This window comes from Sciurus carolinensis, chromosome 1 (assembly GCF_902686445.1).
Source record: "Sciurus carolinensis chromosome 1, mSciCar1.2, whole genome shotgun sequence".
In the NCBI taxonomy this organism is placed as follows: Eukaryota; Metazoa; Chordata; class Mammalia; order Rodentia; family Sciuridae; genus Sciurus; species Sciurus carolinensis.
The window spans coordinates 35,094,128-35,110,659 of NC_062213.1; the positions used below are offsets into that span (position 1 = coordinate 35,094,128).

At 32.7% G+C, this 16,532-nt stretch overlaps 1 protein-coding gene across 50 annotated transcripts in view; it reads right to left on the reverse strand.

The window, feature by feature from the left end:
* The window catches only part of Rims2 (regulating synaptic membrane exocytosis 2), a 601,671-nt gene that overhangs the window by 150,963 nt on the left and 434,176 nt on the right, over positions 1-16,532 (reverse strand). For 35 of the 50 annotated variants that reach the window (XM_047527031.1, XM_047527039.1, XM_047527015.1 and 32 more), the window contains one exon: positions 2,124-2,224. The exons of the other annotated variants lie outside the window; for them this stretch is intronic. In XM_047527031.1, coding sequence (XP_047382987.1) covers positions 2,124-2,224 — 101 coding nt within the window. The remainder of the gene's footprint in view (positions 1-2,123; positions 2,225-16,532) is intronic. 50 annotated transcript variants of the gene reach the window in all.

A 16,532-nucleotide genomic window follows, 5' to 3' on the forward strand; every position in this document is an offset into this window, starting at 1 on the left:
AAGCTTTGTAATCACTTTATTGAAACTTCAGGAATATAGCTAGAAGTGTATAGCATATGCTCCATATGTTGAGGGTTTGGATTTCATCCCAGTTATTTCAAATTAGTACTAAATAATACTTTCCATGACTTAGCAGCTATGTGAACTTGGGCAGGTTACTTATTTTAGTAACCTGCACCAGGAACCCATTGGGGAGACAACTTTATCCCTGTGCTATTGTATAACAGTACCTTTATCTGTTAAATGATTTTTTTTCCAGGAATTAGACCTAATATTTTAAAACACAGAGCTCAACATCAGATTCTATAAATGGCATTTTTAATCTAAATAAGGAAGTAAAGAATGGAAATACAAGTTAAGAATCACTCAACAAAAAGAGAAGGATGATGTTGAAAATTTTAATCTGAGACACTGTTCATATGGAAACTATTAATAATTTAATCTATATATGCCCTTGACTAAAGAAGAATACTCTGTAATTCCCCTTTCTGCTCATAAAGAAGATCAACCTAGGGATGATAGGGAGACAGATCATCCAGCAAGACCGTCCAATATCAGGAAATAATTTGCAATGATACAAAATAGGATTTTGTTTTGGATCCTTTAAAAAATTGTACTTTAATGACGATTATATTTTGGAGTAAGCTGACTACATAATTTCAGCAATAGAAAACAGAACGATGTTTTTGTTATGCACTGATAGGATTTGTTAGAATCTGTAAGAAGCTTTATAAATGTGCCAAATGATTTATTCTCTAAATTTAAGTCTCCATTTTTTGATAACACTATTCATGTCTGGCTTCTAGCGAAAACCCTAATTGAGGAAGTCAACTCCAAATACCTTAAAGTGAATTTTGCAATCAGTTCACTTTAGAAAAGTAGTGTTGAAACTGTAGTTTACATCAGAATCTCCCGACATGCATGCCAAAACACAGGAGACCCAACTACAGAGTTTTGATTCCACAAGTCTGGAGACAGCCCAGAGAACTGCTTCCAAAACTCTCCAGGTGATCAGAATGCTACTACTTTGAAACTATAAAAACCACTACTTAAGAGAATACATAGGAAACTATATTGCTTAGTATAATTAGTCTTTTGCTAATACGTAGATCCACGCCCCCACAACTTACAATGCTTGGTGTCAAAATTTACGCAATTTTGAAGACTTACACACTATCCATAAATTGGAGTGGAATCAAAATTTATTTTGGGGGAAAAATGTTCTTATCCAAGTTTATAGTATTCTTATCCTTTGGTTAATTGACTGTAATAAAATTCTGTCAAGAATCATTGTTATTGCTTCTAAGGAAATTGTTTTTAATTGTATGAACAACAAAAATCATATTGATGATTGTTTCACTTTCTGTTTTTGCTGATGTTAGGAAGCTCAGGGTCAAAATGTATGTCTCACAAGAAGCAGGTGTATAGGAGCTCACACTATGCATTTTGTTCACAAACTTCACTTCTGAATTTAATGTTTTGTGCCAATTTTATTTTCTCTTGATACTCTCTTCTGCCTTCACACTATTATTGAGAGTATCAGGTATAACACAGTATACATGATACTCATGATATACAATACTGTCATGAACCTAAAAACAACTTGAAAAAAGGTAATGAAAAGAAACAGCAATGGAGTATTTTCTTCTTTGCTAAACCTCATACCTCAACTTATTCCCATGAAGTAGTTCAAAAAGATTCTTACTAAAAGATCTTTTTAATTACTAATACTTCAAGAGTATATCTTTTGTTTTAATAACTTAATAATAAGCCAGATTTAACTAAAATCTTCAACAAAAAAAAATCTGTAAGAAACCGTAAGAAGATAATGGACGTTCTTCTTAAACATTTTTTGAGGGATTTCAGATTTTATAAAATGAAAAATCCTGAGTTCATTCTTCACATCTTTAACGTCCCATACTATATAATAATCTTTTTTAATAAGGAAAAGTCTATCCCTAAGAGCTAATATACAAACACAAAAATTCTAACACTTAATAATATCATGGGGCCATTGCATCATGTTTGTGTCTGACTAATCTATATTCAGTATATGAAAGAATCTAATGGCTTCACATGATTAATTGATTATTTTACAACTTTTAAAAAGAAAAATGTCTTGCCTTCGAATGGTAATCTTGTTCCAGTCTGGAATCTGATCCGGCTACCTGTTTGTATTTGTTAATTTTCATTTGGCGATTTCTCTCCTCTATATCCATAGCACCTATCGAGTAGAAAAAAACCCATAAAATTAATGTTTAGTTCCTTTTTTTCTGACTCCTACTTACAGGATGCATAAAAGAAGAAATGCTACACTAATATATCACTTTCACTACAAGTAGTATATACAAATTAAATGTCATACTATTTTTTAGATTTACTCAAATTATGAAATTTGGTAAATAAACACATGATTGTGAAATATGTAAAATAATTTTAATCTGAATAAAATGTAAGCATATTTAAGGTGAAGACACAGCAAATCTTCCAAACTAAATAGGAAACACTTTCTGGTACATCTATATCCTGGGAAATATATTTGATAACAAACATATTTGATAACAATAGTATAAAAAGCTTGACTTTCAATTCATTGTGATTTATTTACTGATAATGAAGTTTTCAGTAAGTCAAAGTGGGTTCAAATACAATTTTAGAAACTATTATTGTAAAATTTAGGTCATGTATTTAAGCAAGATGCCCCAGCATACATGTGAATCCATTTATCAAGAACTTTTTAATTTGAATTTCCTAGAACTAGGGCCCAGAAAGAGACTCTTGAATAGTACTCCTGATAACATACCATGCCAGTAAAGGCACGAAGTATTACTGAAATCAATTCAGAAAAAAAAAAATTAGGACGTAAGGAGATGAGAAAGGGAAAAGGTAAACCTACTGTTAAATCACAACAATGGACTGTGTAACTCATGATACCTTAAAACAAGTCAATTACAGATATCAAAAGGGTCTTTGAAAACTTTATTTGGAATGTGAACTATATTCAGTAAGCAAATCCTAGCAAACATGAAAAAATCTTAAAAGTATATTTATGACTTTAAGAGATTTTATAGAAAAATTCAATTTCTCATAAATACTTATAATGGGAAAACAAAAATCTCAACTATACACTATACATTTATGTAGTGAAAAAATAAGCTTAGAAGGCTCAAATGGGTAGTCATTAAAAAAATGTCATCATGTAAATTCACAAACACTGTGTGCTCAGGTAAAAATGTAAACATGCACAGATGTATATACCCCTTACTTTAAAGTTACAATAAAAATATTCAGAAAAAAAGCGTGTTTATTTTAAAACGAATATTTTAATACTTACGTGATTTAAAATATAGCACAAAGGAAAAAGGAATTGAAAATATTCCAGCTTAATTAGAAGCTACAGTATCCTCTCCTGAACCAATATTTTAATTTTTAAATATTACCTGCCCTGCAAAAATGTTGCTGTATATTAGATAATTCTTGTTAGTTACAAATATTAAGTAAAAACTGATTAACTAAAATATATGAAAGGAAAAGAAAATGCTTTGATACAAATAAGAAAATCTTGGGCGATCCAAGATGGCGGCCTAAAGGGAGACTGCACCCCCTGTCGCTCCAGAACCCAGGAGTTAAGAAGGGGAGGCATTGAGAGACTCGGACTGAAATAGAGCCACGGGTGAGTCTGCCCACTGGGTAAAGCTCGGCCCGGGGGGCAGGCCCAGATAGAGGAGGCTTATCGGAGCCGGGCAGGGCAGCTAGAGTCATCCACAGGCAGCCCTGCGCACTCCGGCGGTGGGCCCCGCCCACACAGCCAGCTTCTCCAGGTTCTCGGAACGGAACTGGCCCGCTAGTGAGAGCCTTTCTGACCAGAACAAGCTCCGAGTCCCGGAGCCAGTGCAGCTCAGTGTACTCTGGCACGCAAGCAGATTCAGGGTCCAGACAGGGCAGCCAGAGACTTCCCCAAGTAGTCTGGACCCCTGCGGTGGGAGGTGCCTTTCAAGGCTAGCCTCTCGGAGCTGACCGCCCAGTGAGAGACTTTCTACATAGAACCAGCCACAAGCCCCCGAACCAATGGAGAGCCTCGATCCGCAAACAGCCTCTGGGATCAGGGCAGGGCAGCCAGACACCTCTTCAGGCGGCTCTGCCCACTCCGGCTGCAGGCTCTCTTCTCGGGGCGATCCAAGATGGTGGCCTAGAGGGGGTGCCTGTCGCTCCAGAACCCAGGAGTTAAGAAGGGGAGGCATTGAGAGACTCGGACTGAAATAGAGCCACGGGTGAGTCTGCCCACTGGGTAAAGCTCGGCCCGGGGGGCAGGCCCAGATAGAGGTGGCTTATTGGAGCCGGGCAGGGCAGCTAGAGTCTTCCCAAGGTAGCCTTCCACACTCCGGCAGTGAGCTCCTCCCACACAGCCAGCTGCACGGTGCAGGCCCACAGTGAGAGCATTTCAGCACAGAGCCAGTTCCAAATCGTGGAACCAGGAGGGGGCTAGGGGCAGTTTTCTTCGGATACGCTGCTTTATCAGATTCCTCCAAGACATCAGGCTACTGAAGGCTGGGAGGTGATACACTGGAAATCTACCGGGACACTATAAGCCAATAGCGGAAAACTGCAATATCTCAGGGTCCCACTGACAACTGACCAATATGAGAAAACAAGGGAAGAAAATGTCCCAAACAAACCTAGATACTACATCAATAAAACCCAATAACAGCACAGCAGAAGAAATGTCAGAAAGGGAGTTCAGAATGTACGTAATTAAAACGATCAGGGAAGCTAATGAGGAGATGAAAGAGCAAATGCAGGCATTGAAGGAGGAGATGAAAGAGCAAATGCAGGCATTAAATGATCGCACCAATCAACAGTTAAAAGAGCAAATACGGGAAGCAAGAGATCATTTCAATAAAGAGTTAGAGATACTGAAAAAAAAACAAACTGAAATACTTGAAATGAAGGAAACAATAAACCAAGTTAAAAACTCCATAGAAAGCATAACCAATAGAATGGAGCACCTGGAAGACAGAACCTCAGACATTGAAGACAAATTATTTAATCTTGAAAGCAAAGTTGGCCAAACAGAAAAGATGGTAAGAAATCATGAACAGAATCTACAAGAATTATGGGATATCATGAAAAGGCCAAATTTAAGAATTATTGGGATTGAGGAAGGCTTAGAGAAACAAACCAAAGGAATGAACAATCTATTCAATGAAATAATATCAGAAAATTTCCCAAATCTGAAGAATGAAATGGAAAACCAAATACAAGAGGCTTATAGAACTCCAAACATACAAAATTACAACAGACCCACACCAAGGCACATTATTATGAAAATACCTAACATACAAAATAAAGACAGAATTTTAAAGGCCGCGAGAGAAAAGAATCAAATTACATTCAGAGGGAAACCAATAAGAATATCAGCAGATTTTTCAATCCAGACCCTAAAAGCCAGAAGGGCCTGGAACAACATTTACCAAGCCCTGAAAGAAAACGGATGCCAACCAAGAATCTTATACCCAGCAAAACTTACCTTCAAATTTGACGATGAAATAAGATCCTTCCATGATAAACAAAAGCTAAAGGAATTTACAAAAAGAAAGCCAGCATTACAGAACATTCTCAGCAAAATATTCCATGAGGAAGAGATGAAAAACAACGATGCAAATCAGCAACAGGAGGCGCTAGCCTAAAGGAATAGCCAAATAAAGGAGAAACCAAATCATGTCAAAAACAAATATGAGTCAATTGACTGGGAATACAAATCATATCACAATAATAACCCTGAATGTTAATGGCCTGAATTCATCAATCAAAAGACACAGACTGGCAGATTGGATTAAAAAGAAAAATCCAACAATATGCTGCCTGCAAGAGACTCATCTCATAGAAAGAGACACCCATAGACTAAAGGTGAAAGGATGGGGAAAAACATACCATGCACACGGACACAGCAAAAAAGCTGGAGTATCCATCCTCATCTCAGATAATGTGGACTTCAAACCAAAACTAGTCAGAAGGGATAAAGAAGGACATTACATGCTGCTTAAGGGAAGCATAAATCAGCAAGACTTAACAATCATAAATATCTATGCCCCAAATATTGGCTCATCCACGTACATCAAACAAGTCCTTCTCAATTCCAGAAATCAAATAGACCACAACACAATCATACTAGGCGGTTTTAACACACCTCTCTCACCACTGGATAGATCGTCCAAACAAAAATTGAATAAAGAAACTATAGATCTCAATAACACAATCAGCAATTTAGACTTAACAGACATATATAGAATATACCATCCAACAAAGAACGAATACACTTTCTTCTCAGCAGCACATGGATCCTTCTCTAAAATAGACCATATTTTATGCCACAAAGCTACTGTTAGCAAATACAAGAAGATAGAGATACTACCTTGTACTCTATCAGATGATAATGGATTGAAATTAGAAATAAATGACAGAATAAAAAACAGAAACTTCTCCAATACCTGGAGACTAAATAATACACTATTATATGATGAATGGATAACAGAAGACATCAGGAGGGAAATAAAAAAATTCTTAGAAGTAAACGAGAACAAAAACACATCATATCAAAATCTCTGGGACACTATGAAAGCAGTACTTAGAGGAAGATTTATTTCATGGGGTGCATTCAAAAAAAGAAGTAGAAATCAACAAATAAACGACTTAACACTACAGCTCAAAGCGCTAGAAAAAGAATAGCAGACCAATACCAAAAGTAGTAGAAGACAGGAAATAGTTAAAATCAGAGCCGAAATCAACGAAATCGAAACAAAAGAAACAATCGGAAAAATTAACAAAATAAATAGTTGGTTCTTTGAAAAAATAAATAAAATTGATAAACCCTTAGCCACACTAACAAAGAGAAAGAGGGAGAAAACCCAAATTACTAAAATTCGGAATGAACAAGGAAACATCACAACAGACACGAGTGAAATACAAAACATAATTAGAAGCTATTTTGAAAATCTATACTCCAACAAAACAGAAAACCTCGAAGACATCAACAAATTTCTAGAGACATATGAATTACCTAAACTGAACGAGGAGGACATACACAACCTAAATAAACCAATTTCAAGCAATGAAATAGAAGAGGTCATCAAAAGCCTACCAACAAAGAAAAGTCCAGGACCAGATGGGTTCTCAGCCGAGTTCTACAAAACCTTTAAAGAAGAGCTCATTCCAATACTCCTCAAACTATTCCATGAAATAGAAGAGGAGGGAACCCTCCCAAACTCGTTCTATGAAGCCAATATCACCCTGATACCTAAACCAGACAGAGACACATCGAGGAAAGAAAATTTCAGACCAATATCCTTAATGAACATCGACGCAAAAATTCTCAACAAAATTTTAGCAAATCGCATACAAATATATATTAAAAAGATAGTGCACCACGATCGAGTGGGTTTTATCCCAGGGATGCAAGGTTGGTTCAACATTCGGAAATCAATAAATGTCATTCACCATATCAACAGACTTAAAGTTAAGAATCACATGATTATTTCAATAGATGCAGAAAAAGCATTCGATAAAATACAGCATCCCTTCATGCTCAAAACACTAGAAAAAATTGGGGTAGTGGGAACATTCCTAAACATTATAAAGGCAATCTACGCTAAGCCCATGGCTAATATCGTTCTAAATGGTGAAAAACTGAAAGCGTTCCCCCTAAAAACTGGAACAAGGCAGGGATGCCCTCTTTCACCACTTCTATTCAACATCGTCCTTGAGACTCTAGCCAGAGCAATCAGACAAACCAAAGAAATTAAAGGGATACGAATAGGAAAAGAAGAACTCAAGCTATCCCTGTTCGCTGATGACATGATTATATATTTAGAGGAACCTGGAAATTCCACCAGAAAACTTTTAGAACTCATAAGTGAATTCAGTAAAGTAGCAGGTTACAAGATCAATGCTCATAAATCCAATGCATTTTTATACATAAGTGATGAATCTTCAGAAAGAGAAATTAGGAAAACTACCCCATTCACAATAGCATCGAAAAAAATAAAATACTTGGGAATCAATCTCACAAAAGAGGTGAAAGACCTCTACAATGAGAACTACAGAACACTAAAGAAAGAAATTAAAGAAAACCTCAGAAGATGGAAAGATCTCCCATGTTCATGGATAGGAAGAATTAATATTGTCAAAATGGCCATACTACCAAAAGTATACAGATATAGCTATATAGATATATACACAGACAGACAAACATAAGCATGTTCTCACAATTGGACTACTTCTGGATGGCAACTTCCTATAGCAGCTGCATTAAGCTCTTTCTGATTACTAGATACACACTTCAAGTAGCTGGCAAACATTTTCTGTAAAGGGTTCAATAGTAAATATTGTTGACATTTTGGAATTATTCAGTTACTCTGACACAATTCTGCTAGTGTAGCATGCAAGTAGCTGTAAACAATGAATATACAAAGTGAGCCTGTAGACAATGCACACATAATAAAACCATATTTACAGAACAAGCATGGTGCAGGATCTGACCTTTGTCATCTTAGAGAATTCTTCACTAAGCAAGTGCATTTTTCTATGCTGGTACTTTGCTCTATCTACGGAAAATAGTTCAGAAACAGTATTTTGGTTTCATCCAGTTTTTTTCATTGTAAAGAAACACAACTTAGAGGAATTAATGTAAATAGAAGGGCTGTGCACTGGTTGAGAAATGCAACACCTAATTGCTAAACTTTCAACTATTATTCTATGCCTACTCTATGAAAGGAAAAAAAGTGATACAGTGGAAGATTTTTGTTCTGTATCTCTCTCTGAGTCACAGTACAAATTTGCATATCCTGCAATAAAGAATAATCACTTGACCACAGAACACTCACCAAATTTCCCTCTACCTATTATTTGTTAATTTATTCCTGAAATAGTCTCAGAATTTTCTAAGTACATTTTGGGAAATTCTGGTTATAGGTTTAGAAGGCAAACTTATTTAGGCATCTCAAAAGTTCATGTTCTTTTGTGTGAAAAACAATGCTTATTACAAAAGTCATTATAGTAGTTTTATTTGGTTTTGTAATGTGAGTATACGTTAAAATTAGTCATTATATGTTTGAAATCAAATGAAATATTAAAACTTTCACACTGTATTAAATGTAATTAAGAGGGTAATGTGACAATCAGATTTCTTGGACAAACATCTTTCCAACAAAAGTTTATATATTTGTGTCTATCCATAAGTGATAATCTGTTAATGTATTAAAGTAATATTCATATGTTATTAACTTGTAAACTACGAAAATATTGTTTCATAAATACCAGATTTCACTTAAATTATGTTGAAAACGGCTCTGCAGTTTTCCACATGTATATATACAAATCCTCTTGAATTCCATCAGTTTTAGTATTTCTATAAGACAAATTGTATTTTTTCAATACTTACCTCACTGGTTTTATTAATAATGCATCTAAATTAATCAAGGCCTTTTTTCTACTTTAAAAAATTAAGCCAGAGAACAAAAAGGTACTAAGGCTAAATGAATATCTTAAATTCATAAATATCTCAAATTACTTTTCTCAAGCTCAGAGCTCTTAGCCCATTTCTCAATCACTTGCTGATCCTGATTAATGTGTTTCTTAAAATCATATCATATATCCTGTAAGTTATTTATTTTGATACAAGTCATTTAAGAGGATTACTTTGGGCCTGGGAGTAAAGCTCACTGGTAGAGTACTTGGGTTCAATCCCCAGTACCATACATGCACATGCATGCACGTGCACACACACACACACACACACACACACACACACAGAGTTTACCTGTTCTTAAATCAATAAACTAATTCTGTGATTATTTTTAATTTAAAAAACTATTTAATGTATACATAAAGTTAAAAATCAAGTTGATGCAAAAATAAAAATGTTAACTTATACATGGATTTCTAATTCAAAGACCTACCTGAACATGGCCAAATTAGGTAGCAGCAAGTCGGTAGATGCTTGCACGTACACTACTAAGATCATCAGCACACCTTCTGTGATTTCTATAGTACACTGTAAACAGTAATAGCTTTAATTTGCTCTTCCAAACACATGCATATGCACACACACACACACACACACACACACACACACACACCCATACACACAGTACTCTTGTGGTCCCAGAGTAGCTTCACACCCCAAATTACTTTGAAGAAAGCACACAGGTTTGGCAGTGCTGTGATTCACAATGAAGTTGAATACTATAATAGGCAGGACTGCTAATTCAGTCATCTCATGAAATTTGAAGAAAATACTCAAATCTGGGAATTTTAAGAGGGAAAACTCTTAAACCCAATATTAAAACTCAAGAAAGAACCTCAAATTTTGTAAAAATAAAAATTTAGAAACCCATCATTAGAGGCATCATGGAATTCCAAGATTGTTTTATTTAAATTCAGAAACTGCACTGATTAGTATTCCAAATTTCACTAATTTAATGGTTATCTTCCATCATTACCTACATATTTGTCCTTTAGTTAAAATAAAAAGTACTTCCTTGAACTGAAATAGAAACTTTTAAGTGACAATCAGTTTCCTGAGGGCCTCCAATGCAAATAATCACATCTGTAACTTCTTTATTTGATTATTATGTCTTCACAAAACAAGATCTACCTTGACATGATTTGAATGTAGAAAAAAAATATTGTTCATATTTGTAATAAAATAATATCAAGAACTTGTGAAATAATCATTAACCATTTGCATTTTATAACTGAATTTATTCTAAATCATATCCTTTTTAAAGTACATATTAAATATTTTCCAGGTAAGAATTAAAGATATTTGTCCCAATTTGAGACTTTATTTAAGAGTGAAGGAGTCCCAATCTCAAATATTTCCTGATGAAGCTATCCAAATCATTAATAACAAAAAGAAAAAGTGAAAAGTTAATAATTAGTTTTTCATAAAATACATATAAAAATAAATGTAATCTGAATACTAAATCAAAATATTACTTGAGATTGTTTTAACTGAAGTTCAACAAGCATATTACTTACATAGAAGAGACATATTTCAAAATTAACTATTCCCTACCAAACCATCAAGGAAAGGGAAAAAAATACTTCTGATAGTTATCCTACTGAATTCAGTTTTACAAACATTTTTCCTAACAAAATACAGGACAAAAGAAGATGCTCAGTAATGATGAGAGTGACAGAAATATCATATTTTAAATGAGCAAGGTTAAAAGGGTCAGATTATTTATTTTCAAATGCTACATTGATCATTTAGGTATGAACCAAATAAAATGCAATGAAGAAAAATGTATAATCAGTATATGTAGCTATTTGCTTACTTCTAAGGAACAATTACAAAACAGAAAGCATGACTGTATTTAATTTATAGGTTCAGTGTAACAGACTTTAAAAATAACAGTGTTCTCTTTCTATAGTCTAAGAAATAAGTATAGAAATTATTAAATTAAAATGACTTATGAGAAAGAGTACATAATATTTAATATCATAATTTTACTTTAAAAGTGAGTGCAATTCAGGAAGAAAAATGATTTGATTTTACTGAATGTTTTAAGTATATGGTTAAGATATAGTAACTGTAAAAAATGCATTTCTCAGGATGGTAATCATTTATCAGCTGTTAAAAAATTAAAAAACATTTATGTGAAAAATGTTCAAAGTCCCTGCTGCACAACAATAGAAAGTTACTTAAAGATACAACATATTTGTATGTGTATCAAAAGTATTTTAAATAGTCATGTTTTAGAACCTGAAATTCTACTTTCCAGGATTTTTCCCCCCAAAATAAGTCAGTGTGCAAAGATGTAAATGCATTTATTCCACCACTGTTGGGTAATTGTGAAGTCCTTGGAAAAAACATACTAAATGTGCAATGATAGGTGATTAGATATCTGCATCACGATACATCTGCAGAATATTATGTATCCATAAAAAGTGATGAGGATGGTGTAGCTATATCTATAAATATATTCAAACTAAAGATATTGTAACTCGTAATTATAAAAACAGATTAAGTGGAAAATGTGGAACTACAGTTTAGAAACCAAAATTATAAAACTATATATATATATAAAATACATGCCCATGACTTATACAAAAGATAAAGGGAGTAAAAACTTTTAAAGATTTATATACTGGAATGTTAGCAGCCATCACTATACATTTGAAGTATATATAAGTGCTATTTGGTTTTTATTTGTAAATATGTTTTATAGATTTTCCATAATTATACATTACTTGTTTAAGTCAAAAAATGTTATTTTTAAAACAAAAGTTTATGCAAAGAAGTGCATATTATCCCCTCCCCCTCCTTTTTTTTTTAGTACCAGAGAAAGATCCCAGGATGCTTAACCACTGAGCCACAACCCCAACCCTTTTTATTTTTTATTTTGAGACAAGATCTCACTAAGTTAGCTAGGGCCTTCCTAAGTTACTGAGGCTGGCTTTGAACTTATGATCCTCCTGCCTCAGCCTCCCAAGTCACTGGAATTACACATGAACTGTGCCCAGTTCATATTATCCATTTTGAAAAACATGTTTGCATTATGAGCTGATAAAAATGTTTTGAAAATCAATGTAAAAGGTATTTTAAATTGCAGATGTGCAATTATTCATTACTCAGTTTATCAGGATGACATGAGTTTATTTGTTAAAGGAAGTATTTAAATGTATTGATTGAAAGTACATAACAGGAAATGCTTCCAAATTGAATAAAAAAAGACTTTTCCAATTTATAAACATTAATACAAAAACCAAGCTGGTATGTTTTTAAACTTTCTACATTAGCATTTTCAAATATGGGGCAAGAAATTATGCAACAATATTTTTAAAGGTAGTATCTGTACACAATCACTTGCCTTTAATGAATTTTCACATATTCTTATATTGAAACATTACATATCATATACTAGAACCTCATTTAAACAAGTACACTTTTTGCTAGATAAATCACTAACTAAAAGTAGATGTAATGCAAGGAATAATAAAAACTGAAACACATTAAATTGAGAATAGCATGAAATAAATATTTCACAAGACTTACGTAAACATTATGTGCCGAATTATTTCAGTTACTGGGGCAAGAAAAAGTATTCAGTTATGAGTAGCAAGAAAAACTTAACCTTAACTGTGCAGCTAAGATAACGTAAGTTTTGAGAAATACTTATTTGAAAATCAATTAATTTTTAGAAATTTTCTACTCAGGTCACTAGAAACTGATACATTTCAAATGAAAGAATACAATTTGATTGCTTATAATGTGTTTGCTTATAAAATGATCTTTCCTTTGCCTCCAGGAATATAGGAAATTTGAAATTCATATGTGCTCAAGTGAAAAATGGAATTAAATGAAAAATATGAACTCTATAAATTCACAAAATTATTGCACAACCTTGAAGTTCAGGGTTATGATCTCTCATCTTGTCAATTCAGTTCTAAACCTTAACAATCTATTTTAGATACTAAGTTACTTGTACTTGTGTGATGTTTATCTTTTAATTCCTTGCCATATTCATTAAATAATGCTTCAAGGGAGATGCTATGAAAAATTTTCACAGATTATATTCCTTATAATCAAAAATATTCACAGATTATATTCCTTATAATCAAAAGGAAACAAATTTGAACTGCTTTGGAATATAAGTTTAATCCTAAAAAAATAGTGTAATATTGAACTCTAAATCCACCGACCAGACTAAACAAAATTTCATCATTTGAAAGATTAGATTTTAGCACGGGTTTAGATTAGATTTTAGCATGAGGTTTCAACATTGAAAATCAGCATACATTTGCCCCATGGGGGAAAATCAGGTTTTTTACTTGGAAAGTGTGGTGGATATAATGGAGATAATCACTACAGAATTGATGGGGTTTGCAACTGCCCAGATTTTGACTAATGGGTGTATTTATAATATGTAGCATTAAAGAAAATCTTAAAAACATCACTGGTTTAAAAGATAAGAGAGAAGACAGATTTGGATCTTAACAAATCCTACACTACCTTTCTAGACAGAAAATTCCTTATCTGTAAAATGAATAGTTTTGAACCAGACACCCTTTCTTATTGCCTATGCTATTAAACTCTCTGGTTGGTTGATTTTGAAGTCAAGTGATACTTAAGCATTAATTGTTTTATATTACCATGACAATTTCATTAATTGTCTAGCAATTTCATTAATTACTCCAGAAATTAATAATCTGTTTGCCCTGGTATTGCATTCATTAAAATTCTCTAAACAAAATATGGGATGTGTGTGTTCATGTGTGTATGCCAATGCATTCTGTCATTCAAAATGAATGAAGGCAGAAATGAAGTAGGGAGAAAAGGAGAGAGAGAAGGAGGAACAGAGAAAGTGTGAGTCAGGGCCTGGAAGACAGACAGACAGACACAAAAATACACAGGCTATACTGAAAAGTTCATTAAAGCAGGAACTTTAAGTGTTGATTAAAGCAATATCATAGACATGATCTAATATAAAAGGATGTGTTAGGTTAAAATACAACTGTTTTACTATATATGATTTTATCCTGATGTATAGTGACATACTTCAGAGAAAAGATGACTATCATTCTAATAACTTAGTTATTTTAACTTGTTAGTCACAATTCCTGTGTCTGACAGGAATATTAGAGTATAAACTAAATTTTATAATGAAAGTTCTTCAAAAAGGAATATAAAGCTATTTAAAAATTGCTTCTAAGAAAAAGATGAAATAATTTTTGGTAAAAGATACAAACAAGAGTCAGATTCATTAGGTTAAAAACTATTTCCCATTTGTGTTATATGTTTTAGAATATTCTATCATTAAACGATAGCTAAATATCTACATTAAAGGAGTTAGAATTCACAGAATAACAAAAATCATTACCCTGTGCATGTCTTATCCCCATCTTATTATGCTTTGATATGACTTGTCAATGCTACTGTATTTTTCATCTGGGACTAAATTAACATAGTCATAAGATATATTTCAACTACATTCTCTATTATACATATTACAAGACACTGTAGAAAGTTTGGAAGTAGCAGAATAAAGAGATTTAAGTGCATTTTTACATTTACATTTTGAAATAGAATTAAAATAGAGTTGTTGACAGTGTTAATTTAAAAGTCATGTAAAACTAAAAATATCCACAATAATGGAAAGACCTATGATGGAAAGAGACCCATATGACTTTCCTTATGTGTATTAGAAACCTAAAAGTTAAGATTATTTCTTGTGCTACAACAAAATACTTATGTGAATACCCATGGGACATTAACATTGAGATTTCCTGCATCCCAAAATTCTTTTAGCTTTATTATTCATACTCCACTTTTTAAAACTTATCAAGCTATGGATGTAGCTTAGTAATATTGCATTTGTCTAGCATTCGTTAGGCCCTGGGTTAAATTCCCGGCACCATAAAGAGAATAAAAAAGACTGTCATGGTTCCAAACACATGGAAAGATTTTGGAAATTTTAATTAGTCAGATATTTTGCTTAGAAAAAGTGTGTCCATTTAAAGATTTTTTCCATCTGAAGAATTAACAAATTCACAAATATTAGTAGCCTTGTATTAAAAATGAAACAGTAATTGTGATAAACAAAATGCTTAAACTAAGTTATTTAACTAATAAAAAGGAAAATCCATATAATAGAACTCTCTCCCAAATTAATTCTTATGATATTGGATATTATTCATATTGATTACTTCTACACTTTTCATTTCAATATTTTTAAGACTCCTATAAGACCATACAGGTCAAATAAATTTAACTTATATTAGCTATGTCATTAAATAGCAATTAATAATGAAAATAATATCTTAAACAATGTATGTCAAATAAGATGATAAAACTGCCTGGAAATTAAACTAGGAACACTTAGAAAAAATTATATTTTTGATAATTAAATTAAGGGAAATCACTAAAATAAATTAAATTATGATTACAAATTGCAAATGTGATGTAAGTTTCCAATGCAAGAACAAGAAAGAATTATATTAGGATATAACATAATCACTATATTTCCATAGTGATCATCCTAGAAAAGGATTATACAGTTGGGTTATAAATTACAATAAAATGAAGCTCGTGTAGCAATATTGTAATCAAAAGGAAAGAAACATTTTAATTTTAATTGTATCATTTTATCTTTGTTAAGTAAATATTTTGTAACATGACATTTAAAATTTTAATCCAGTTAGGATCATCATTAAGTTGGGAATACTTATTTACAATGAAAAAAGGAAATATTTATGTATTTGAAATAGAACTCATGCTCAGAATATTGAATTGTACTTTTTCCCTAAAAATTTTGCTTATGATCGTAGTTGGTTTAAGGGAACAAGAATAGCTATACAAAGAAACAAATGTCATATAGTTTAACAGTCTCTCACAGTTCAAATGTATTAATCCTAAATGTTTCACCAATAGGGAAATATCATAAAATGTTGCATTCCAATATTGAGAATGAAGAGAAATTAAAATTGAAAGAGATTACTTTCAGAGGAAGAAATATAAAGATTAAATAAAG